The 27,165-nt window shown below is 46.6% G+C and overlaps 2 protein-coding genes and 1 non-coding gene across 3 annotated transcripts in view; 2 read left to right on the forward strand and 1 right to left on the reverse strand.

Annotated features, from left to right (window-relative positions):
• ATL1 (atlastin GTPase 1) overlaps positions 1 to 12,429 on the reverse strand; it is a 49,938-nt gene extending 37,509 nt beyond the window's left edge. The window contains exons 1-2 of the mRNA XM_075330795.1: positions 12,354 to 12,429; positions 5,286 to 5,443 (exon numbers count right to left, since the gene is read on the reverse strand). Of these exons, the coding sequence (XP_075186910.1) occupies positions 5,286 to 5,319 (34 nt within the window). The 5' untranslated portion in view covers positions 5,320 to 5,443; positions 12,354 to 12,429. The remainder of the gene's footprint in view (positions 1 to 5,285; positions 5,444 to 12,353) is intronic.
• TRNAI-AAU (transfer RNA isoleucine (anticodon AAU)) lies at positions 827 to 900 on the forward strand. Its single transcript has one exon. It is a non-coding gene; the product is annotated as a tRNA-Ile (tRNA).
• A 2,810-nt stretch (positions 12,430 to 15,239) lies between the features above and the next one.
• Positions 15,240 to 27,165, forward strand: part of MAP4K5 (mitogen-activated protein kinase kinase kinase kinase 5) — a 116,810-nt gene continuing 104,884 nt past the window's right edge. Inside the window, exon 1 of the mRNA XM_075330241.1 lies at positions 15,240 to 15,485. Coding sequence (XP_075186356.1) covers positions 15,375 to 15,485 — 111 coding nt within the window. The 5' untranslated portion in view covers positions 15,240 to 15,374. The remainder of the gene's footprint in view (positions 15,486 to 27,165) is intronic.

Raw genomic sequence — 27,165 nt, forward strand, 5'->3', positions numbered from 1 at the left:
CCGGGGTTAACTGGGCCGGAGGTTACACGCCGGGGTTAACTGGGCCGGAGGTTACACGCCGGGGTTAACTGGGCCAGAAGTTATACGCCGGGGGTAACTGGGCCGGAAGTTATACGCCGGGGGAAACTGGGCCAGATGAAATATATCTGAATTCAGTGACTAAGACGTGTGTCTCAATATTTCTCTTCATGTATTATATGACTGACGATCACTTGTTTATCCATAGGAACAAAAATAAAAAATCTTTGAAAAGCAATGTTTCTCTTCTGTCACCTAAAGTGTGTGCAGACTTTTGCAACAACTTTTATCGCTCTAATAAACATAGAAAGAAATCAACTTTTTCATTTGATGTATACAGCTCTGATGTGTAAATAAAAATGGGAGATTCGCACCGATTGGTAGATTAGAGAACTTATATCCCTGTTACAAGTTGGACCCCCAACCACAGCTTCATTAATTCTCTAAGGCGCTTCTGGAAAAAGCCAAGGCTCAGCTGCCCCATAGGGAGTGGATGGAGCAGCAGTCGGCCATGTCCTCTGTGGCTTCATTTTTATAAGGATAAAGGTTCCCCATTCTGTTGGGCAGTGCGGGTCTGAGTGATTGGACCTTCACCGATCAACAAGCTCTCATCTATCCTAAAGAGAGGTGGTAACTTGTTTTAGTTGGACAACGCCTTTAAAATATTTGCAAAATGAATTGTTTCTCAGGATATACTCATCACTAAACTCAAATCAACAGAAAAACACTACAAGTCTCAGCAGGCATAGTGGTAACAACGCCATTCTACAGTTACACTGCAGCTGCATGGAGGACAACCCCCATCACTGGCCGGTTAGCTCAGTTGGTTAGAGCGTGGTGCTAATAACGCCAAGGTCGCGGGTTCGATCCCCGTACGGGCCATTATTTTTCTTATTTTATATATATGTATAGTTTATTAATCCTAATTTAAAACAAATGCTTTTAAATCTAATAAATAAATAAAAGTCATTGTTAAACTAATGAAATTACAATGTATCCACCACTTCCTACTTTTACAGTTTATTATAGAACAGCATCGCCTCCTAGTGGCGTTTTCATGCAATAACATGTATAAACGTATACTGTATTCTATTCTTCAGATAGAACATATCAGCACTGTATACCATGTATATTACTCTATAGCTTACCTTCAGGAGCAGTCACAGAAAGCTGGAAATGATGCTTAGTGTGTGGTATCAGAGCTCACTACTGCCCCCTATAAGCAAACATTGAGATCCGCACAGGAGGGGAACATTTGACCTGCTGACGCTCTAAAATTAGGTATTGGTCTAATGTAACAAGACTTCTGCATTTAATAAGCCCATAAAGATCTACAACCTGCGGGCACGGGCTGCACCTCTGCCAGGGGGTAATGGACAGGTCACTAGGGGATTATTTGGCACCGGGAATAATTGTAGGTATTGCTGCAGCAAAAAAAGAATGGAAATGTTTGCTTTATCATCTACCGAGCCACAGAGTGAAGAGGAAGAGACTACATCACGTGTATAAAGAGCCCACACAGCTAATGGAGAGTGCGAGCAGAGGAGACCATTGTTACTGATTATCCTAATGGTCAGTGCCAGGTGGGAGCATACGGAACTGAGGGTCCCTGTACAAGAAACACGTGAGGGTCGCACTTCCCCCAGCATACCCAGGACTGATGTCTACAGAGCTGGTCTCTGCCATCTTTAGGATAGGTCATCAATATCTGGTCCAAACACTGCCATGATAGCTGTTCTCAAATCCTGCAGCCAACAGCGCAGCTCTGCACTCTGTGAGGTGGCCGTCCACAGGTACTGCAGCTGAGCTGTCATTGAAGTGAATGGGATCTGAGCTACAGTGTTACAGTATGACCACTACATTGTGTATGGGGTAGTGAAGAGATTTATAGTTAAATCCCTGGTGGCCAGGGGACCGGTAGTGAAGGTGTCTATAGCTACATCCCTTGTGGTCTAGTGTGACTAAGGTGTTTGGAGCTACATCCCAGGTGGTCTGGGGTAGTGAAGGTGTTTATACCTACATCCCTCATGGTCTAGGGTAGTGAAGGTGTTTATACCTACATCCCTGGTAGTCTAGGGTAGTGAAGGTGTTTATACCTACATCCCTGGTAGTCTAGGGAAGTGAAGGTGTTTATACCTACATCCCTGGTAGTCTAGGGAAGTGAAGGTGTTTATACCTACATCCCTGGTAGTCTAGGGAAGTGAAGGTGTTTATACCTACATCCCTGGTAGTCTAGGGTAGTGAAGGTGTTTATACCTACATCCCTGGTAGTCTAGGGAAGTGAAGGTGTTTATACCTACATCCCTGGTAGTCTAGGGAAGTGAAGGTGTTTATACCTACATCCCTGGTAGTCTAGGGAAGTGAATGTGTTTATAGCTACATCCCTGGTAGTCTAGGGTAGTGAATGTGTTTATAGCTACATCCCTGGTAGTCTAGGGTAGTGAAGGTGTTTATACCTACATTCCTGGTAGTTTAGGGTAGTGAAGGTGTTTATGGCTACATCCCTGGTAGTCTAGGGTAGTGAATGTGTTTATAGCTACATCCCTGGTGGTCTGGGGTAGTGAAGGTGTTTATAGCTACATCCCTGGTGGTCTGGGGTAGTGAATGTGTTTATACCTACATTCCTGGTAGTCTAGGGTAGTGAAGGTGTTTATGGCTACATTCCTGGTGGTCTGGGGGTAGTGAATGTGTTTATACCTACATCCCTGGTAGTCTAGGGTAGTGAAGGTGTTTATAGCTACATCCCTAGTGGTCTGGGGTAGTGAAGGGGTTTCTTGACCTTTTTGCAGCAGAACATTTGGGGATCAAGCAGGAATGGTCATCCAAAGTTATTATTTAAAAAAAAAAACAAAAAAAACATTAATATAAGATCTCTGTTCAATTCTTGACAGTCACCAAGCAGGGCAGGATGTAACTATCCTTATCCCACATGGCTAAGGATGGGAACCTACAAACACATTATAAGCTGCTGATAAAACGATATGTCCTCTCCAGAGCAGGACTCTGACAGCCGATCAGTCACCGCAGGCCAGGAAGAGGCGCGCCGGCAGGAATAACGCTGATTAATGCTCCGTCTCCTGGCTGCAGCTGGCCACTGGGATCCTATAGTTGTCTAAATTACGCATCGAATGTTCATGATTAATAACAAGAAGAAAAAAAAAAAACAACCAAGTGGGTTCGATAACAGGGACCATACTGCACTAGGGTCACAGCAAAAAGATATATACCAGCGGAAGGTAAGATAAAAAGACCCCAATAAAACCAAGAAAAAGCAGTGCGGTCAATGGCATAAAGTGTACATTAAAGATACATAGTAGCTGCATAAGTTACAGTACAAATAGGGGTCACAATGCATGCCTACGCAAAAAAAAATCACAATTAAATTAACAGAAACACACAAAAATGATAACAGCCCATAATACATTATTCAAATAGTAACAAATATATCAATGACAAAGGGATTCTAATGCAAAAGATGACACAAATGGCAAGAAACCCAGTAATGAATCTAATAAAGCGCAATGACAAAATGACTCACCAGAGTGCGCGATAATAAAATGTACCAGTAACTAAAGCAGTGACCCGACGCATGTTTTGCCTACAGCTTTATCAGGAACTAGAGCAGTAGCCCGCCGCACGTTTTGCCTACAGCTTTATGGGGAACTAGAGCAGTGCCCCAACACACGTTTTGCCTACAGCTTTATCAGGAACTAGAGCAGTTCCCCAATGCATGTTTCACCTACAGCTTCATCAGGAACTTTAACTTTCCACTATAATATCTCACAATAATCTGACAGGCCTCCTTGATGGGCACATGAGATGTTTTTGCAGACAAATTTGTGTCCAGATAGAAAATCTGCTGCACATTACAGGAACAACATGGATGAGATTTTGTGACATTTTATAAAAGCTCATCAATGAAAACCCAAAGCATAAACCGAGCACTGTTGCCTTTTAATTTATGCTGTGGATGGACTTTCACCACCAATTTTACCCAATGCAAATGGTGAAGCTGGCGATTTAAGAGCATTTGCACAAGGAAAATGGCTGCAATATTCACACTAAGCATAGATGAGAATTCGCTGTGAAATTCACCCTGGTGAGAGAAGTTGCCCTAAAAGTTGACTTTCCTGACAATAAGTAATATGTGGTTACTGGCACATTAGCTTAGATCTTAATGCCACCCGTCATGAACTTAAAAAAAAAACAAAAAAAAAAAACCAATAGTGTCCAATGCCCTTCTATTTGTACGACATGCTAACCACAAAATGGATAATCCCTATATAAAAAGCCATCCCCAGAAGTGCAGCCCACGCCCCGCACATACTCATGCATTGTTTTCTGTTATCCTGGCCTATGTCTTCTCTATAAATATGGGGCCAGATCACAGTAATTTAGCAGACTGCACTGTTTGACTGTATTGTTAATGGGAATTATACATTAAACCGATTGTCCACAGTGGCAAACACACATACTAATGGATTTTCCATTTCCAGGTGTCAGTAAACTATCGGTTCCCTCGGAGTGGCATAAAATCTGCAAATGATGAGGCCCATAAATAAATAGCTTTTTTTTAAAAAAATATTACTATTAAATTGTTAAACGTTCCTATCGGCCTTTTTACAGTTATATCTGTTTCTGGGAAAGCTGGGTGGCAATATGGCTGCCGGTAGAACAGCTATGGTGATTGCCATCAAGTTTTCCTTGTCTCCTCCAAATTTGTCTAGTAATGTAGTGACATTATAGCGGAGGAGGTATCATTATCTTACTTGACTTTCAGGATTCTGGGAAAGCTGGGTGATAGCATATTAGCTGTCATGCAGAACCAGATAGCAGGTTATTCGTACAGTCAGGACAACTTGCTCCCTCTGTTAGCTGGGCTCTGCCATCATGGCTATGCCTGGTACTAAAAACTAAGGGTGGCTAGGATGACATGGATATCTAATTAGCAAGACGTAGGCGCTTGGGGCATGTCAGGAGGCAGCCATACTGATAAACAAGTGCATATGATAGGATACTAATCAGATGCCAGGCTGCCGCTGCTGCAGAACCTCTTTTTCTTTAGGTGGTGAGGTTCATTTTTTACAATCTCACTGTTTTGCAGATGTAAGATCCCAATAAAGGTTGTCAGGCTATTTACCAGTTACCTCCTTCCCATCTGACATCAGCCCTCTCCTATTCATACAATGGAACACACCCAGTGAAGCAAGGGCTGCGACCCCCTGCAATCCTGTGAGACCCCCAGGGGATGAGGCGCTTATACTTACCCCAGCTGTTCCTTTCTTTTCGGTTTCGGGCCATGGCAGGGTGAGGCTGTGAAAGGCGGCAGGGTATGAGGGGTCTGGTGATGGAGCCTCAGCTGCTTCTGCAGGATGAGAGGATGCTGAGAGGAGGAGGAGGAGGACCAGTCACGTGGGCAGCAGAGCTGTGTGCAATAATACAAGAGAAGGCATCACACTACTAATATAGCACAATCCAACATCTATACTGCAAATATCCCCACACCTCAGGGCACAGCCTTCATATAACATACAATCTGTGCAACATTATCTGGGAATTATTAAGATGCTGCACTGGCAGGCTGAGATATACTATGGAATATGTCCCATAATAACCATTATACACACTTAACAGCCAAAGTGATGTGTTCTAGGGTTGGCAGAAGAGCTCTCGGTGCACACCAGAGGCCTAAGAAGTCTATAGACTGTTTACTTTGAGAACATTGATGATCTATGCATAGGATAGGTCCTCAATAGCCTACAGCTGGGGGTCCGGCACCCCCAACGACCAGCTGTTTTGCAGCAGTCACGGCAGTCAGAAGTACAGGACATGGAGACAAAACAGCTCAGCTCATTACACCATGTAGTGGCTGTTTTTGGTACTGCAGCTCAGGTCACATTCACTTCAGTAGGAGATGAGCTGCAGTACCAGGAGTGGCCACTACACAAATATTGCTGCGCTGTCCCGGAGTAGAAGGCTAAATTAACCCCTTCTCAAATTAAGCCCGAGTTTAGAGTATACCCTGCAGATTAACTGTCCTAGGAAAAACTATAGCCCAGGGTGTAAAACAGCCCAGGCCAAATAATACCCTCCAGGTCAGAATATACCCATCTAACATTGAACCTACGTATAGTCTGCCCCAGGCCACAGTATACACCAGGGGACAAACTCTATATACTCAGAGGTGTAAAATAGTATAGTGCTTACATTCAACTGACAGTAGGTGGCGCTGTCCCATCAGTGCATAGTTATTGTGTCACTCTCTGCTCTGTAATGAAAGTCAAAGGGGTACAGTATTCCCACCTCCAAGATCCAATCCCAATATGTAGAAGGCGTAGTAGTAGTAATAATAAAATAATAATAATAATAATAATAGCAAATACCTTCAATTAGAAATATAGTATATTTTTTGATGCACTATTTTGCTTACCTCATGTGCACAGCATTGCAGGACCTTAGGTATCCATGGTTAAAACCACACATATTGTGACAGTAAGTTGCTAGTGGTTGTAACCATAGGCGTAATAATATTAGCAAATACCTAAAATTAGAAATGTAGTATAGTTCTCTGGATATAGCCATGTCTATTACCTCATGTGCAGGGCATTGCAGCATAGGTATCCATGGTTTCGTCCACTCATAAAGAGACAGTTAGTTGCTCGTGGTTGTAACCATGGATACCTAAGGTCCTGCAATGCCCTGCACATGAGGTAAGAGACATGGCTATATCAGGAGAACTATACTACATTTCTAATTGGAGGTATTTGCTAATATTATTATTATTATACCTACTACATATTGGGATAGGGTCTTGGAGAAGGGAATAATCCTTTCAGTCCGTTATCTTTCTCACTTAACTCACCAGACAAAGCTGAATCCCCAAATAATGTTGAAGAAGTAATTTTTGTGTATATCCCCGATTGCTACTGATGGGGGTATATTATGGCCTGAGGGATATATTTTCACCTAGGCCGCTTTAACCCCAGGTATAGTCTATAATCTGACTCTGTACACTGTATATTGCTGGTAGCTGCTTGTTGAGCGTGCTCCATGCTGGACCCTCACCGATCTGATATGGGTAGAAGGTCATAAATATCTCAGTCCTGGAAACCCCTTTAAGCTCCCTAAAGCCAGCAGCCTAATTTATCAAGAATTGACAAATGATGTTGGGAGAGAAAAGGATCAGACATGCTACATTTCAACAGCTGATCCTTTTGCCCTTTACATAGATAAGTCACTGCCAGCAGCTAACTTCCCTCTCCCTATAGAGAACACATCAACGCTCAGCCAAACTAAGAGGACATGATTAAGCAGGCGTCTGCAGAGAGGATTTATACAACTTGTTGCCAAAAGGGGGCTCTGTTGTGTGTGGGCTGTCAGTCTACTAGTAACAGGTGGACATAGTAGTGCAACCTGGGGTTCCCATGAGATAAGGAGGTCACTACCACCTCCAGAGCAGAAACAATAGTGCATTATGACAAGCTATTGGACAGCATGTGCTCGACAGCCTGAATGGAGCATACTGTGACTTGTGGTCTGTGTAGATAATTGGCCACTGGTTATACCGGGTCCGTGTGCTCTCCGGGGCACAGCCGGACCAAATATTCGCCCATTTGAACATGCCCCATTTAGACATTATGTCCGTTTTCTTTTACAAGAGATGTTGGATTTGTTCCTGGTCATGGCTCAATCTCGCCATCCAAAATCAGTGAGCCCATTAAAAAAAAAAAAAAAAAAAAGCGGATGCCTTCGAGTGCTATTTATTTTTTACTGTTCAGGACTAGCGATGGGTGGACTCACGGATAATCGAGACTGGCGGGTCTACCCGGGATTAAACAACAAAAAAAACCCTGGTTCCGGCCTGGAATTGATCCCGGTTATACGGGCGGACGCTGGTCCCCATATGAGTCTATGGGGACCAGAATCCGGTGCTTAGAAATGGTGGTAGAAGGGATAGGGGGATAGGAGAAAGGGCTATACTTACCATGTCACCGGCGCGGCTCTAACTTCTCCAGCCACTACTCATTCACTTCAGGGGCCGCTAATTACCTTCATTGCATAGGCACTGCTTTCCTCGTCCACCAGCATGTGTGATTGGTTGCAGCCAGACGTGCCCCCATCCTGAGTGGCAGCGTGTCTGACTGTTTCCAATCACAGACACCATGTGTGTCTATTGCGATATAAAAATAAAGAAAATATTTGGCGTAGGGTCACCCCAGCACAGATAAAGTGTATGACTACAAGCCGCAGCCCCCAGCCGTGCACGTATCAGGGCAATTGGGAAGAGCCAGATAAAGTGCTGGGATTCTTGTATCTAATGGATGCAGCAATCTTGGGCGGCTGCAGACTGATGGGGCCCAATAAGCATGGGTCTCCCCTGCCTGAGAATACCAACCCCCAACTGTCGGGCTTTATCATGGCTGGGTATCAAAATTGGGGGGGGACCACACAACATTTTTTTAATAATTATTCATTTAAATAATAAATAATAATAAAAAAAGCTGCATACGGTTTCTTTTATTTTGATTCCCATCCAAGATAAATGCATGTCACACGGACTGCACACTGATGTGATCCGTGTACACGTGCCAGAGAAAACACGAGTCATATAGAAATAAATAATTTTAAAAGGGCCAGATATCACTAGCCACTTTATATGCCCATATACGAAGTCAACACGCAAAGAGAATGAATGGGGGGGGTGGAACAATAAATTTGAAGGTAGAAATCTACAGGAAAAAATACTCAAAGGATGGCTAACTGAGAAAAGTGGTGGTTAACGAGCAATGGAGGGAGATGCAATTCAAACCAAAAGTTTGGACACACCTTTTCATTCAAAGAGTTTTCTTTATTTTCATGACTCTGAAAATTGTAGATTCACATTGAAGGCATCAAAACTATGAATTAAAACATGTGGAATGAAATATTTAACAAAAAAGTGTTAAACAACTGAAAATATGTCTTATATTCTAGGTTCTTCAAAGTAGCCACCTTTTGCTTTGATTACTGCTTTGCACACTCCTGGCATTCTCTTGATGAGCTTCAAGATGTAGTCACCGGAAATGGTTTTCCAACAGTCTTGAAGGAGTTCCCAGAGATGCTTAGCACTTGTTGGCCCTTTTGCCTTCACTCTGCGGTCCAGCTCACCCCAAACCATCTCGATTGGGTTCAGGTCTGGTGACTGTGGAGGCCAGGTCATCTGGCGTAGCACCCCATCACTCTCCTTCTTAGTCAAATAGCCCTTACGCAGCCTGGAGGTGTGTTTGGGGTCTTTGTCCTGTTGAAAAATAAAATGATGGTCCTAGTAAACGCAAACCGGATGGAATAGCATGCCGCTGCAAGATGCTGTGGTAGCCATGCTGGTTCAGTATGCTTTCAATTTTGAATAAATCCCCAACAGTGTAACCAGCAAATCACGCCCACACCATCACACCTCCTCTTCCATGCTTCACGGTGGGAACCAGGCATGTAACGTCCATCCGTTCACCTTTCCTGCGTCGCACAAAGACACGGTGGTTGGATCCAAAGATCTCAAATTTGGACTCATCAGACCAAAGCACAGATTTCCACTGGTCTAATGTCTATTCCTTGTGTTCTTTAGCCCAAACAAGTCTCTTCTGCTTGTTGCTTGTCCTTAGCAGTGGTTTCCTAGCAGCTATTTACCATGAAGGCCTCCTTTTAACAGTTGTTCTAGAGATGTGTCTGCTGCTAGATCTCTGTGTGGCATTGACCTGGTCTATAATCTGAGCTGCTGTTAACCTGCGATTTCTGAGGCTGGGGACTCGAATAAACTTATCCTCCGCAGCAGAGGTGACTCTTGGTCTTCCTTTCCTGAGTCGGTCCTCATGTGAGCCAGTTTCTTTGTAGCGTTTGATGGTTTTTGCCACTGCACTTGGGGACACTGTCAAAGTTTTCCCAATTTTTCAGACTGACTGACCTTCATTTCTTAAAGTAATGATGGCCACTCGTTTTTCTTTACTTAGCTGCTTATTTTCTTGCCATAATACAAATTCTAACAGTCTATTCAGTAGGACTATCAGCTGTGTATCCACCAGACTTCTGCACAACACAACTGATGGTTCCAACCCCATTTATAAGGCAATAAATCCCACTTATGAAACCTGACAGGGCACACCTGTGAAGTGAAAACCATTTCCAGTGACTACCTCCTGAAGCTCAAGAGAATGCCAAGAGTGTGCAAAGCAGTAATCAAAGCAAAAGGTGGCTACTTTGAAGAACCTAGAATATAAGACATATTTTCAGTTGTTTCACACTTTGTTAAGTATTTCATTCCACATGTGTTAATTCATAGTTTTGATGTCTTCAATGTGAATCTACAATTTTCAGAGTCATGAAAATAAAGAAAACTCTTTGAATGAAAAGGTGTGTCCAAACATTTGGTCTGTACTCTATATAATGTTGTGACAGAAAATTTTCAAAAAGGATGAGAATTGTTAAATGTCTAAGTATGATTTTATTTCTGTAATTACTTGTTGACAACTCATCAAATAAAATTTGTTTTAAAAAAAAAAAAAAATAATAATTTTTATAATTACCAGTCTTTGGCGTTGCTGTCTCTGCCTCTGCTGTTACTTCCGGGCCTGCTCATTGCATATTCACTGCACTTGGGATTTAACAGTAGCGCTGGAGACAGGCAAGCATAACAGCTCATGCTGTCAGTGTGCAATCAGGATGTCACACGGAGAGCACAGGGACAGCACACGGACACACATATGCATCTAAACCACGGACGGTGAATAACGTGTGTGTTTTACACTGACGTCTGATGGAGGCCTAAAGGCTGATATGAGGCAGCAGGCGATCCGGGAATAATGGCCCACATGTGGACGTGCGGATGAAGCCGTATACAGCAATGACTCCCTTTTTTTTTTTCTTCGCTGGGGTCCACACAATATGTTGCATCCTACACCATATAAAACTGCTATTCACCCCTCCAAAAATTGGACATGGAGGAACAATTTGGGCACAATGCGGCTATTACAAGGCTCATTTCTCAGCACAACGAACAGGTCAGCGGCCGCCAGAGCTATTTACGGCCGTTATGACTAACAAACTGCTGGGACTAGTAGTCCAGCTTCCAGTGCATAATACTGTCACACTGAAGGGGCTGCGAGGGAGCTCCCCCCCACACACACACTGGAGGGGCTGCGTGGAAAGCTTCACCCCACACACTGGAGGGGCTGTGGGGGAGCTTCATCCCCATACACACTGGAGGGGCTGCGGGGGAGCTTCACCCCCACACACTGGAGGGGCTGCAGGGAGGAACTTCCCCCACACACACACTGGAGGGGCTGCGGGGGAGCTTCACCCCCACACAGTGGAGGGGCTGCAGGGAGGAACTTCCCACACACACACTGGAGGGGCTGCGGGGGAGCTTCACCCCCACACACTGGAGGGGCTGCAGGGAGGAACTTCCCCCACACACACACTGGAGGGGCTGCGGGGGAGCTTCACCCCCACACAGTGGAGGGGCTGCAGGGAGGAACTTCCCACACACACACTGGAGGGGCTGCGTGGGGAGCTTCACCCCCACACACTGGAGGGGCTGCGTGGGGAGCTTCACCCCCACACACCGGAGGGGCTGCGGGGGGGGGGGGGGAACTTCCCCCACACACTGGAGGGGCTGCGGGGGAGCTTCAGCAACACACACTGGAAGGGCTGCGAGGGCGGCTCCCCCCTCACACACTGGAGGGGCTGCGAGGGCGGCTCCCCCCTCACACACTGGAGGGGCTGCGAGGGCGGCTCCCCCCTCACACACTGGAGGGGCTGCGAGGGCGGCTCCCCCCTCACACACTGGAGGGGCTGCGAGGGCGGCTTCACCCCCACACACACTGGAGGGGCTGCGAGGGCGGCTCCCCCCTCACACACACTGGAGGGGCTGCGAGAGCAGCTTCACCCCCACACACTGGAGGGGCTGCGAGAGCAGCTTCACCCCCCTCACACACTGGAGGTGCTGCGAGAGCAGCTCCCCCCTCACACACTGGAGGGGCTGCGAGGGCAGCTCCCCCCTCACACACTGGAGGGGCTGCGAGGGCAGCTCCCCCCTCACACACTGGAGGGGCTGCGACGGCGGCTCCCCCCCTCACCCACTGGAGGGGCTGCGACGGCGGCTCCCCCCTCACACACTGGAGAGGCTGCGACGGCGGCTCCCCCCTCACACACTGGAGGGGTTGTGGGGGAGCTCCCCCATATTTGGGTCAGAAGCGCAGTCATCCCCTCCTTAGTGACAGCAATGATGCAATACCACATTTTGACCACCAGATGGCAACATCCTCATTTCATTATAAACCTCTCTATGGCATTGAGTCAATTACCGGCTAAAATAAAAAGTGACCGTCTGCGCTCCAGACCCCTACATCCAACAGGCCCTTCAGAGCCTTTCATACCGACTGTTTAAGCGGCCATTTACGTTAACCACGTATAACAGCAAAAATACATCCTTTTTTTTTTTTTTTTTTTTTTTTCTTCCAAGCTTTATTGCTCTTACACAAGACTTACACCAGACTCGTGACAGCCAGTGGGTAGGAACGCGCATCACATGACTAGGTTAGTCATCGAAACGAGAAGCAACTGCGTAATGACGTCATCAGCCCTCGTGACTTTCTGCTGCCATGATAATAGTGGGCAGGAAACCTCAGTAGCAACTTCCTGCTGTGACGTCACTTTCATTTGAGCCAGTAACAATTAGGGCGTCATTAATAAAAGAAAACTATGCCAAGAACGTCAGACATCAGGTGATCCGTTTCCCTGCAGCGCCACCACAGGAGAGCTTAGGCATTACACTTTACCCCATTGTGTCACTAGGGATGTGCCTGTAAATAATGCAGGACATGTCGGGTCCTCCAGAATAAGAGACTCTCTTTATCATCAATCTGCACTCTGACTAAAAATGACGGGCCTTAGTGGAGAATCTCAAAATCTAATAGTATAAAATGTGGCAGATGGTGGAATTCTCCGTCCCATTGATGGATATTTTAGTGTGAGCGCCTGTGTCCCAAATGTGGGGGAGTGAGGACTCTACGGACCCATCTTTGTGCTGCTCGGCCTTTGTTCTGGAGGTCAGACCTGCAGTGATCATAAGACTGGTGGCTGATCCTATAGATAAGCACTTAGGGGCAAAGTCCGCCTGAAATCCTGAAAAAGCTCCAAAAGAATGAACAGAACGGACGGCAATGTAAAGACGACACTGCGGCGCATATTTCAAGTGGTTTGTTCTTTTAACCACTTCAGAGTTTGGAAACCATGAAGCAGATACATGAAGTCACCTCATAATTCAGGTGCTAAAGATGGAAATAAAGGGGGGGGGAGATGTAAAAACTATGGGAAGAACTGTGGGAAAAGACGCTGTGAAAAATACAGGAAAAAACTATGAGGGGAAAAACCATGGAAAGCCGCAAAAACTGCGGGATAAGAAGCTACAAAAACTATGGGAACGGGAAAAGAAGCTGCGAAAACTTTGGGGAAAAAGCATGAAGAGCCGTGAAAACTGGGATAAGAAGCCGCAAAAACTACGGGAACAACTACGGAAAAGCTGCAGAAAAAGAAGCTGCGAAAACTGCGGGAACAACTACGGAAAAGCTGCAGAAAAAGAAAACTGCGGGATAAAACTAAGAAAACTAAATTAGAAAAACTAAGGGAAAAAACACAAAAAGAATCCGCGAAAACAACGGGAAAAATTGTGGGAAAAAAACATGAAAAGCCATGAAAACTGCAGGAAAAATTGTGGGAAAAGACACTGTGAAAACTACAGGAAAAAACAACGGGAAAAGAAGCCGCGAAAACTACGGGGGAAAACTGTGGGGGAAAACATGAACGGAATAACTGTGAAAAAAAGAAGGGAAAACTACAGGAAAAACTGGAAGTGAAACCAACACAGGGAAAAGACCCGGGGTCTGGAGAATGGGTCACCCATAGATTGTGGCAATGGCGTTTTAGATGTTTTCCCACAAGAGTTTCTACAGATTTTGATGAAGAAAGAAAACAGCTAAAAAAATGTAATCTATGAATAAGGCTGTGGCCTCACAGTCTGGGTGTCAGGGTTCACTGTGATCGAGGGGGACCACACAGTCTGGGTGTCAGGGTTCACTGTGATCGAGGGGGACCACACAGTCTGGGTGTTGGGGGTTCTCTGAGATTGGGGGGACCACACGGTCTTGGTGTCGGGGGTCACTGTGATTGGGGACCCCAGGTTCTGGGACTATTTGGAGAAAGTTGGAATTTTTGAGAGTTTCTTGTCTCGAGAACTCAATGTGACCCCAATCCTGCATTATGCCACAGTAGGACAGCGCCACCCGTGCCACTGCCGCCCCATCCCGAGAATAGCTGCACACACCTTGTTTGTTTTATTTATTTTCTTAATGTGTGTATACAAACACAAAAAAACAAAGACGCAAGACGTTATGGCAACCACAGGCTCAGGAAACAAGGGTGAAGTGAAAAGGAGAAAACAGTGTGTGAAGGAGGGGTGATGGAGCCCGGGAAGGTGGGGGTGGGGGGGAGGGCGGTATGGAGCCCGACTTTGCAGGGAGGTAACAAAGCCCGCTCGAGGGGGGGGGGGGGGGTGTTTGGCAGAGCCCAAGCAGGTAAGTGATGGAGCCTTTGGTGGGGGTGATGGAAAGAAGATGGGGGGGGGGTGATTACTGGCTGAGCCCTAGGGGGTGCGGCATGGATCGTTTGGGACGAAGCAGCTACACATCCCGGGGCAAGGAGGTGATGGATCCTGGGATGGGGGCGTGGCGAGAAAACACAAACACGGAGCGGAGGGGGGGGGGGTGTATGGGGGTGACGGATCCTTTGGGGCGAGGAGGTGACAGATGAGATGATGGATACTGGGTGGGGAGTGACAAATCTAAGGGGTGTGGGCTGATGGATCCTGGGGGGTGGCGGAGAAAAGACAGAGGTAAGTGGGGGCGTGAGTGGCTGAGCCTGGGGCGGGTGTCACAGATCCTCTGGGGCATGGGGGGCATGATTGATTCTTGGAGGGGCTGGCATTGGGGGGAGGTGATGAATCCAATCCTGGGGTGGGGGATGAAGGGTTCCGAGGGGAAGTGACAGATCCAGGGAGGGAGGTGGCGGCTGAGCCTGGAGCAGGAGGTGATGGAGCCGGGCGAGAGGATGTGATAGTGCCGGGGGAGGTGACGGAGCCGGGGGTGGAGTGACGGAGCGGGGGGCGGCGCCCGGCGCTCTCCTCCTCCGCTGGGTATCGGCCCTCAGTGCCGTGTCTCCGCCCATTGTCCGGACATGGCTCGGTGCTCGGCTGCGCGCTGTGCTCGGCTCCCCGGTGCAGCCCCGGAGCACTGAGCCGTCCCGGTGACCGCCGCGTGCAGCCCCGGAGCATGGAGCCCTCTCTGAGCCGGCCCAGCGCCGACATCCTCCGCAAGAACCCGCAGCAGGACTTCGAGCTGATCCAGAGGGTCGGCAGCGGCACCTATGGGGACGTGTACAAGGTAGGAGGCCGGCACCGCGCCCGGGGCACCGCAGCTCCCAGCGTGGCCGGACAGTTGCTGGGAGTCGCAGTTATGGGAGTTGCTGCAGGCCGGGTGCAGTTGTGCGGCCCCCTCCCCGGTCCTGTAGGGGCCTCATCTGACCCCCGGTAGTATACTCCGGGGCCTGAACATGGCACCGGTCACTAGTGACATAAATGACTGACGGTCCCAGGAGCCGATATCCCTCACTTCTCCGGGGAGTTTTCTATTTATATTTTCCCCTTTTCTGTAAATGTCTTTTCCAGCCATGGACCCTTTTATTAGTATTATTATTATTTTTATTATTATTATTTATTATTATTATTATTATTTGCGCTCACTGACGCTTCTTCCTGATATTATACGACGTCTTGGTCACTTTTTTATTTTTCTCAGGATGAGCGACCACCAAGAAGAACACATCTATATTCCTGCTCTGTGTTGATTTTTTTCATTCTCAGACTTCGTTCTGTTTTGCACTTTTGTGGATTTATGTTACTTCTATTGGTGAATGGTGGTGATGTGTCCTGGTGATTGTCGTTACATGCCACTGTCGGAGATTGGTATTAGCATTTAGTGTGACAGCAGTAATGGTCGCCGGACTTCGGTTGGCTGTGGTGACAGGCGGGTGCCAGCAGTGTAGCGCAGCTGTCATCTGCCTGGCGGGGTGCGATGGATACACGTCATATCGCAATCTTATTTCGCACCGGATGGTCTTGGGGCCTCCAGGTTGCTGGTTGCACGATTTTGTTTGACCAAAGTCACTCTTGTAGCCCCCAGATCTTCCACATTGAAGTCTAAGGCCCGTGAAGCGCAGCATTTGCGATCAGCGACAAAAAAAGTGTCCGGATTTGGAAACGTTTGCTACCCCAGTCCACAATCACAGACATCATGGCATGATCTTAAAGACACACGACCACAAATCTTGCCGATCCACACCTCCCCTCTTCCTGATGATTGGTTGAGGATGGCCACAAATCCTGCCCTAACTTCTGCTCCCCGCTTCTGGATGATTGGTCAGGGATGGCCACAAATCCTGCTGGTCCGCTTATCCCCTCTTCCAGATGATCAGTTGGGGATGGCCATCTGATCCAGCTAAAGTTGGTGGATTTTCCAGCTTTTTTGAATGTGTATGGGGACCTAAATCAGCACGAAGAGGCCGAGAAAACATTAAAAAGATGCCTCCATGTTTGCACCACAGATAATTACCCCGTCTGCCATGTGCTGCATGCAATCAATACACATGGGTATGCTGGGGGTTGTAGTGAGTACACAGGTTCACAGTCTGCCAGTTTGGAGTGCTATAAACCCCCTCTAGTCCATTCTCTGGCGCCCCAGGGATTTTTGCTGCCCATACGATTCTCCTAATGAAAGGGTATCTGTGAAATGCACATGACAGTGATGATCGTGTGTCCAAAAAACGCGTGGGTTATAAGGGTGACAGTCTTTTTTCATCCAGGTGGAGGAATATTGTTTTCAGGTCTGGTGATCTGGCGAATTACCCAATAAACTGCGCAGTGCTATCGGCCCACACACTCCACAACCTGCGTTGGTCTCTTCCGCTGAGCTGGAATGCGCAGGCCTCAGACATTGCCACATTCCCAGGAGCCCAAAGAGTTAAAAACTTGTCTGACGTGTCTGGGAGAAATTCTGTAAACCATCCAGCACTGCGTTCACTGACAAGAGAAGGTAGAAGAAGCCACCCCTTAACATGGGAAGTAATCCGGGGACTACAACTCCCCTGTGTAACATCTTAGGAGCATGCATGACTGTGTAAAGGAGAAGATCGGCAAATATGACTGCTGCTCATCCAGCATGTGCACTGCATGGATGAGTGTCCACCTACCCCCCTCATCACCGGGATCCATCACCACCTGCTCCAGATTCAGCTCTTCCCCAGGATCTGTCAACCCCCCCTTCCCCCGGGACCCTTCACCCCGGGACCCTTCACCCCCACCCCACTATTCATCATCTCCCCCCCCCCCCCCCCCCAATATCCACCATGACTCCCATGCCCCGGAGGATCTGTCACCCCCCCCCCCCCCCCAACCTCTTGGATATATCACTCACCACCCCCCCGGTGGATTCCTCTGGTATACGTCACAGTTTATGATGTTCTGGTGCTACCTGCATCTATTTAGTGCCAATCGATTCTCTGGACCTGGTCCCTTCACTCACGTCTGATTAGCCTCCTACAGGATCCACGGCTGTTCTTTTGATTAACCGACCTGGTGCGATGTCACCGCAATGAAGATGTCACACCAGGCCTGCTAATCAAAAGAAAAATCCACAGATCCTGCCGGAGGCCAGTCGCGGCCAGAGAACACTGACATGGCTGATAAACCCGGTCGTGCGAGCTGATTCCCCCTAACCATATCTGCAGCCTCACATTATAATACCAGTGTGTAAAATACGCAGGTTACCTCCGATCTACCGTGTATAAGTGATGTCCTCCGGCTCCTCCAAGAACCTAGTAATTTGTCTCCTAAGGCCACATAAGGTCATCTGTTTGTCACTTTCCACAAGTTTAGACTTGACGTGTTGCATTCTGGCTGATCTCAACCTTTTAAAGGGTATGTCCAAGACTTCAAGACATTGGAAGGAGCTACAGGAAATTGTAAAAATAAAATAAATGTCTCGCCTATTATCCACCCGTCTCAATTTCAGTGTGCCATCTATCTTTGTGACCACCACAACAATGGATGTCCTCACAGGTGTTGCTAGCATGAATGGAATGATTGACTGCAGTGGTCACATATGTTTGACAGGTGATTGCTGCAGGATAATAAACACCACCGGAGCATTGGTGAAAGTGGGGACCCTCAATATCCAGGAGGTGCCGGCTGCAGGACCTCATAGAACTGGCGTCTCAGGGCATTTGAAAGCCCGTTTTATCAGCCCTGTTTGGTCACGTGGACTTATTCTGTATATCAGTGGGGTTGGTGTGAATGCTGGGAAGTGACTGCTGTGGGCCTGAGTTGGGTTGGGGTACTTGTCCGTGGTCTAGTGCGTTACAGCTTCTTGCTAGGCATATTGGGACGTCGTTGGCTCCCGACACCTCTCATCCCATAGTATTAGCCATGCATTGCACCCATTAGCTAGACCAGCAAAGCATTAGGCTGAATTCTTATATCTGGGTGAATGAGAGCCACCCCCCCGACTGTCCTGTTGAGCGGGATCCATTGCTCAGTATAGAAACACATGCCACTGTGCTCTCCCATAGGTGTGAATGGGGTCCTCGGCTATGGGCGAGCAGCCACTTCTGTGCCTGGATGCTGCAGCGAGTCTGGAGACCCTCATTCTCCTGGAAATACCCCTTTAAGGCTGTGGAACATCTGATTACAAGGCCAATTTCTTGGAATTTCACTTTTTTTTTTTATGGTACTGTAGTGGAAAAACTGCAGCATCCAGATGTTCGGCACATGTATGGGCTTTATAGGCGCCCCGTAATATTGTAAAAAATTTTTACAACTTTCCAGTGTACTGTGCCGTGATCCATCAAGATTTTTGGCGTAAAATTGCTTGGAATGTCGCCAATTATTTTTGTAAAACTTGTAGTTGCAAAAACATTTATTAAGTTTTGGCGGTTACACATCTGTCTCGTCCAGCGCCGCCAAATTGGGGTCCATTGTGTTTCAGATTTTTACTATTTCATAGCCAATCACTGTGCTCAGTGGTGATGCGGCGTTAGACGGTACAGGAGCACTCTGGCTGCAGCAGTCACATGTAGGCAGGACATCACAACTGTAGCGCCTGAGCTTCACGGGCTTCAGCAGTTTAGTATTGCTGTGTTGATGCTGTTTGTATTTTTTTTTTTTTTGTTCATATTACTATACTTTGCCTAAGTTTTACTTAACATGGACAACTAGTTGATTGGTGGGTTTCTAACTCCTGGGGGGACAATTAATCCCATTGAAGTGCAGCCACAGTGCACATGGTGGTCCTCTAATCTTCTTATTCCTTATGGGGCTGTGCTGGACTTTTCCTGGCAGCAACATAAAAAATGACTAGAGCAGTGGTCAGGTGTTCTACAATTTGCCGATCGGGGTGGATCTCCCACCGATCAGCAAATTATCACCTCTATTGTAACCGGACGATTTCATAAAGATTATGGAAAAAAATGGTGAAAATTGCAGTTTGTCAGAATCCATTGTAATTTAGAAAGGAAGTATTTTTTTTTTCCCTCTTCCACACCGAATAATTTCTTAAAGAATCCCAGTTCCTGCTCATTTCCTCTCCAGTGCGCCACGGCCGGTGGAGGATTCCTGCCACGTGCAATGCCGAGTAAACTGGAGGATATTATAGGAAACTGACCTGAAAGGAAAGAAGCACGATATACAGTAAATCCAGCGAATGAGAATTATTTTCAAAAGGAGTTAGATAGGTAGACGAAAAATAAGTAATCTTCTTGTTCTGATGATCCACCCGGTTCCTCGCTCTTCTTGTTCGGATGATCCACCCGGTTCTTCGCTCCTCTTGTTCGGATGATCCACCCGGTTCTTCGCTCCTCTTGTTCGGATGATCCACCCGGTTCTTCGCTCCTCTTGTTCGGATGATCCACCCGGTTCCTCGCTCTTCTTGTTCTGATGATCCACCCGGTTCTTCGCTCCTCTTGTTCGGATGATCCACCCGGTTCTTCGCTCCTCTTGTTCGGATGATCCACCCGGTTCTTCGCTCCTCTTGTTCGGATGATCCACCCGGTTCTTCGCTCCTCTTGTTCGGATGATCCACCCGGTTCTTCGCTCCTCTTGTTCGGATGATACTCCCGGTTCTTCGCTCCTCTTGTTCGGATGATACTCCCGGTTCTTCGCTCCTCTTGTTCGGATGATACACCCGGTTCTTCGCTCCTCTTGTTCGGATGATACTCCCGGTTCTTCGCTCCTCTTGTTCGGATGATCCACCCGGTTCTTCGCTCCTCTTGTTTGGATGATCCACCCGGTTCTTCGCTCCTCTTGTTTGGATGATCCACCCGGTTTCTCGCTCCTCTTGTTCGGATGATCCACCCGGTTTCTCGCTCCTCTTGTTCGGATGATCCACCCGGTTTCTCGCTCCTCTTGTTCGGATGATCCACCTGGTTCCTCGCTCCTCTTGTTCGGATGATCCACCCGGTTCCATGCTCATCTCTACTTCCTGGTCCTATTTCCTGAATCTCAAGAAAATGCCCACTGAGTTGGTCACCACTGAGGCCATAGATTCGCTCAGTCAACATTTCTAGCCATGGTCGCTGAAACCAGAAAATAGAGATCAAGGGACTCAAAAGACATCGAAACAGACATTGCATTGGGTCAGTAAGGGTGATCATTAGTATTTTTTAAATATTTATCCCCCTTTTTAAAGGGGTAGTTCAGTAAAGATCTGATTTTAAAGTAAAAAAAAAATATCTGTGATCTCGACACAGCTGATTTTATTTTTTTATTTATTTATTTTTGTATGTTTACCTTGGCCAGATAAAGCAGATTATTAGAAAACCTGTGGTGTATTATCCTACTTGTGATAAGAGATTTTATGATAACTCATCCACACACTTGTGAGAAGATCCAGACTTCCCTGTTCACCCGCTTTCCTCCCATGACTGCAGATGGATTGGGCAGATTGAAAACCAACATGCCTGATCGTGTTTTCCTTTGAAATCTGTTATCAGACAGTGCTGGGATCCCCTCAAACACATCCTTGGTCTAACCCGCAGGCCAGACAGTTGTCCCCTGGTGTGATGGCCACCTCCACACCTGGATCAGTCCTGAATCTGTGCGTTTCTGCTTTGTGTCTTCGCTGCTCTACGAGAGGAAGGTCCACCGGCCAATAAACAAATACTTTCCGGCAGCGAGTACCTTCTAAAGAGAGAATGCATAAAGCAGATGTGAAGAAGCCTTGGAAAAGCGCTCTGTGGCTGACAAGTTTCTTGGCACCTCGATCCCACTTATTATTTTTGGCGTTGTCAAACAAGTTTGGTTTGATAATTACACAGGGGAGAAGGAGCCGTGCCCAGCCACCCTCCCTTTAACCCCTTCACGGTTCAGATCCTTCCACGCGTGCCCCTCTGCCAGGGATACCACAGCTGGCTTCTGTCAGGAGGGGTTTTTTAAATCGAAGGTGAATCCTTATTTTTCCAGGCTTTGGATCTATTTCACCACATTCCTGCACAGAAATGACCTGGTTGGGGGTGAAATGACCCTGGGTGGAAACGTTTCCTGTAGCCAAAATAATTTCACCCCAAATGCAGATGCCTGTGCCGACGTACGGTGCCTGGTGTTATATGCAACATAACTCGCAACCCTCTGTATATCTGTTAGGCCTTATTTTTTATGAAGTATTGTCCGTAATGTGTCCAGGTGAAGTGTTGGCACCTTGTCTGCCGCACTCTACAGCGCGCCGGGTGGTGTCACATTTGGCACAGATCCACCCATCCACCTCTATGATGGTGCATTCTTTTATTTATTATTATTACATTTTTTTTTTTTTTTTTTTTTAACCCCAGTATGATCCATGTGACAAATCGATATAAGATGTGACTTTGACTTTTGCAGTTCCGTGTCGATCCATTGTTTATCATCGGCGGAAAAATCCAACTTGCCCGATGACTCCTTTTCAATGTAGGAGTGCTATATGGGGCATAAAACTGTTAAATAAATAAATAAAAAAAGTTACTATTGTGCAAACCTGTGAATTACAATCTGCACAGACGATCCGCACAGTAGTGTTCGTTGGGTGCCAAGGATTTTTGCAATCTTTTATCTTCTTGGCAAGACGTAATTTCTTCTTCGCAGAATGTTTTGTGTTCCAGTGACCTACTTGGCCGTCCAGCGGGAGTTGAGGTTTTCTGCCAAGGGTTAAGTTTTCTTTTGTCTTTTCACAGTATTTTTGTTTATAAGAGAATGACTATGAAAGTTCTTACTGCTGGTCGTCTTAAGATTTCTGAGGCTTCTGTTTGGGATCCTTGATGAGAGTGCAAAGACGTTACAAGGAGCGTCTCCTGCTGTGGAGGACCTGGCCTGTCCTACATCTAATAAACCGTGCATTGATGGGGGTGGGCAGTGTGCAATTCTTACATTCGCAGGTGGTGGCTCTGCAGAAAAATTCAACTTTTCCCCCAAAGATTACAACTTTATCAGATGCCCGTGATTCCGTTTTGGGTGGTGTAAGATGTCTCAGGCCACATATCCGGGTGCCGGCACCTGTTTCCAAAATATCAATGGAATTTCTGACGTGTCATTAAACAAAGTAAAGAAAATAAAAAATATGTTGTCGTCATGCACTTGGTCTTGAAGAAGATGACAGCTATGGTCTCCAGTATTTAAAGCGAGAAGGTTTCCATCTCGGAATTTAGCTTTGATTTTCTTAACTTTGAGCAAAAATGAAATCTGGAGCTGGCCTATTGGGTATAATGGCTCGCTGAGATCTGGCTGCTGTGATCTCCCCAATCCTGATCACCATGGCTATTTATCTCTAAGAGAGCGCCCCACCTGTGCGCAGGATGTGAGCGGTAATGCAGATCGACTACCACTGCAGGCAGTGACTGGCTGCAGACGTGATGACCTGGGAGAGTTTATATTATGGTATTTCCTTATTTATATATTGTGCCGCTTTTTCACCATTTTGGACAATCCCTCAGATGTGCTTTGGGTCACAGATTAGTGATTGCATTTGCAGCTTAAACCCCTCATCCAAACAAGAAGTGAAGCTGTTATTCCCCCCCAAGGGGGATTCTCCGCAGTCTATAGATGTCTGGGCCGGAGGAATGTCCATGCCGGTTACGGAGGTTGTTTCGCAGTTGTGACATGTCATGGAAATCGTGCCTGGCTGGTTTTTCAATAGAGAATTTTAATTGTTTCGCTAGGGCTCTGCATAGTGTTGGTTTTTTTCTTCTTTTCTTTCCCCCAGTAATTTGAGCATGTTTTACTATAACTACCTTGCCGTATCGTGGCCTTCTGCACACGAGGAGGAATATGACATTTATATAATGTTCTTAAGGGAGTTTTCCAAACTTATGTAAATTAGCTTCGTCATGGTTCAGTGGAAAGTTCTAATACACTTTGTTTCAATTCTTTGCCATACTAAAGCTCGGTGAATAGAAGATCTCAGTAAATAGAACTGCAACTTACTAATACACTTATCAGGTTTCCCCATCTCAGGTGTCATCATTGGTTTCAGCCTTATGCGTTTTCTCACTCCCATCAGGCTCTGCGCTCACAGTGCGTTTTCTCACTCCCATCCGGCTGTGCGCTCACTGTGCGTTTTCTCACTCCCATCAGGCTGTGCGCTCACTGCGCTTTCTCGCCCCATCAGGCTGTCAGTGCGCTTTCTCGCCCCATCAGGCTGTCAGTGCGCTTTCTCGCCCCATCAGGCTGTCAGTGCGCTTTCTCGCCCCATCAGGCTGTCAGTGCGCTTTCTCGCCCCATCAGGCTGTCAGTGCGCTTTCTCGCCCCATCAGGCTGTCAGTGCGCTTTCTCGCCCCATCAGGCTGTCAGTGCGCTTTCTCGCCCCATCAGGCTGTCAGTGCGCTTTCTCGCCCCATCAGGCTGTCAGTGCGCTTTCTCGCCCCATCAGGCTGTCAGTGCGCTTTCTCGCCCCATCAGGCTGTCAGTGCGCTTTCTCGCCCCATCAGGCTGTCAGTGCGCTTTCTCGCCCCCATCAGGCTGTCAGTGCGCTTTCTCGCCCCATCAGGCTGTCAGTGCGCTTTCTCGCCCCATCAGGCTGTCAGTGCGCTTTCTCGCCCCATCAGGCTGTCAGTGCGCTTTCTCGCCCCATCAGGCTGTCAGTGCGCTTTCTCGCCCCATCAGGCTGTCAGTGCGCTTTCTCGCCCCATCAGGCTGTCAGTGCGCTTTCTCGCCCCATCAGGCTGTCAGTGCGCTTTCTCGCCCCATCAGGCTGTCAGTGCGCTTTCTCGCCCCATCAGGCTGTCAGTGCGCTTTCTCGCCCCATCAGGCTGTCAGTGCGCTTTCTCGCCCCATCAGGCTGTCAGTGCGCTTTCTCGCCCCATCAGGCTGTGCGCTCACAGTGCGTTTTCTCGCCCCATCAGGCTGTGTGCGCACAATTCGTCATTCACCAAATCAGGCTGTGCACACAGTGTGTATTTATTGCGTTTTTAATGTGTTGTTTTAGGCTAGGGCCCCACTTTGCGTTCTCTTACTTGCAGTTCAGAACGCACGTTTTGGGCTTAATTGATTTGACCAAAGTTGCCTTTTTCAGAAATTTAGCGCTGAAAACGCATGCGTATTTACCGCGTTTTAGATGCGTTTTCAGCGCTTTTTACCTGCTTTTCCACCTGTTTTGATAGATGCGTTTTGAACATCAAGACACTGCTAAATAAAGTTTAAATAGTCAAACTCAATGAAAAAATTGGAAAAAAAGAAACAATTCTATATTTTTGTGAAAAATAATGAAAATAGATTAATATAATGAAATTATAGCGGTAATATGATATATTTAATGGAAAAATTGCAATAATTTATTAAGATTCTTATTTTTAATTGTCAGACGTGTGTGTGTGTGTGTGTGTGTGTGTGTGTGTGTGTGTGTGTGTGTGTGTGTAAAGGGACATATGAAATAATTATTTTGAAGTCCAAAACACGTTTTCTGCACTGGAAAAGCAGGTAAAACGCAGGAATTTGCTGGAATCTTGTTTTTTGCCATTTCTCATAGAGTTCAATGTTATCAAAACGCACCCAAAATGGCAAAAACAACTGACATGTTGCTTCTTTGAACGCATGTTTTTTTTGCCATAAATTATGCAAATTAAATGCAGCGTTTTGAAACGCAAAGTGTGGTCAGAAATTTCACATTTTCCATAGGATAACATGGAAAAACAAAACGCAAGCCATTTGGCCATTAAAACGCTGCAGCTCAAAACGCTGCAGAAACGACTGCAAGCACATCCTTATGCCAGCAAAGCGAGAAGCCTGAAGTGTAGTGCAAATGTTCAGTTTTGTTTCCTTGCAGAAAATAATCTACAGCATGTCAATTCTTTCAGTGTTTTTCACCATTGAAAGCAATGAAAATTCATGCAAAAAACACGCATTTTTACTCTGCGTTTTTTTTCCCTGCCAAGAGATGCAGAAATTTCTGCAACCAAATTCTTGTTGTGTGCATACAACCTTATAGTCTCTGCCCACAACTGGAAGATCCACAGTTTGTCCAGCGGATCACTATAGTCATGGTATTGGTAGAGACCTGTGGATGGGGTGGAGATAATATGGGCCTGTAGCAGGGCTGTGGACCGACTCCTCAATTTCTCTTGCACAGACTCCACAACTCCGACTCCCACATTTATTGCTTATATTTGTGAAAAATGTATTGTAGTACAGTCATGGCCAAAAGTTTTGAGAATGCTACAAATATTAATTTTTACAAAGTCTACTGCTTAAGTTTTTCTAATGGCAATTTGCATATACTCCAGAATGTCATAAAGAGTGATCAGCTTAACAGCAATTCCTTGCAAAGTTAATATTGGCTAAGAAAATGAACTTAAACCCCCAAAACACATTTCAACATCATTGCATTCCTGCCTTTAAAAGGAGCAGCTAACATTGTTTTAGTGATTGTTCTATTAACACAGGTGTGGGTGTTGATGAGGACAGGGCTGGCGATCAATCAGTCATGAATAAGAAAGAATGACACCACTGGACACTTTAAAAGGAGGCTGGTGCTTGGTATCATTGTTTCTCTTCAGTTAACCATGGTTATCTCTAAAGAAACACGTGCAGCCATCATTGCTCTGCACACAAATGGCCTAACAGGGAAGAGTATCGCAGCTACAAAGATTGCACCTCAGTCAACAATCTATCGCATCATCAAGAACTTCAAGAAGAGAGCTTCCATTGTTACCAAAAAGGCTCCTGGGCGCCCAAGAAGGACCAGCAAACGCCAGGACCGTATCTTAAAACTGTTTCAGATGCGGGATCGGACTACCAGCAGTGCTGAGCTAGCTCAGCAATGGCAGCAGGCTGGTGTGAGTGCTTCTGCACGCACTGTGAGGCGGAGACTCTTTGAGCAAGGCCTGGTTTCAAGGAGGGAAGCAAAGAAGCCACTTCTCTCCAGAAAAAAACATCAGGGACCGACTGATATTCTGCAAAAGGTACAGGGAGTGGACTGCTGAGGACTGGGGTAAAGTCATTTTCTCAGATGAATCCCCTTTTCGATTGTTTGGGACATCTGGAAAACAGCTTATTAGGAGAAAAAGAGGTGAGCGCTACCACCAGTCTTGTCTCATGCCAACTGTTAAGCATCCTGAAACGATTCATGTGTGGGGTTGCTTCTCAGCCAAGGGAATCGGCTCACTCACAGTCTTGCCTAAAAACACAGCCATGAATAAAGAATGGTACCAGAATGTCCTCCAAGAGCAGTTTGGCGCCCAACAATGCCTTTTCCAGCATGATTGAGCACCTTGCCATAAAGCAAAGGGGATCACTAAATGGCTCATGGAACAAAACATAGAGATATTGGGTCCATGGCCTGGAAACTCCCCAGATCTTAATCCCATTGAGAACTTGTGGGCAATCATCAAGAGACGGGTGGACAAACAAAAACCAACAAATTCTGGCAAAATGCAAGCATTGCTTAGCAAGAATGGACAGCTATCAGTCAGGATTTGCACCAGAAGATGATTGAGAGCATGCCAGGGAGAATTGCAGAGGTCCTGAAGAAGAAGGGTCAACACTGCAAATAT

The sequence above is a fragment of the Anomaloglossus baeobatrachus genome, chromosome 12 (genome assembly GCF_048569485.1).
Source record: "Anomaloglossus baeobatrachus isolate aAnoBae1 chromosome 12, aAnoBae1.hap1, whole genome shotgun sequence".
In the NCBI taxonomy this organism is placed as follows: Eukaryota; Metazoa; Chordata; class Amphibia; order Anura; family Aromobatidae; genus Anomaloglossus; species Anomaloglossus baeobatrachus.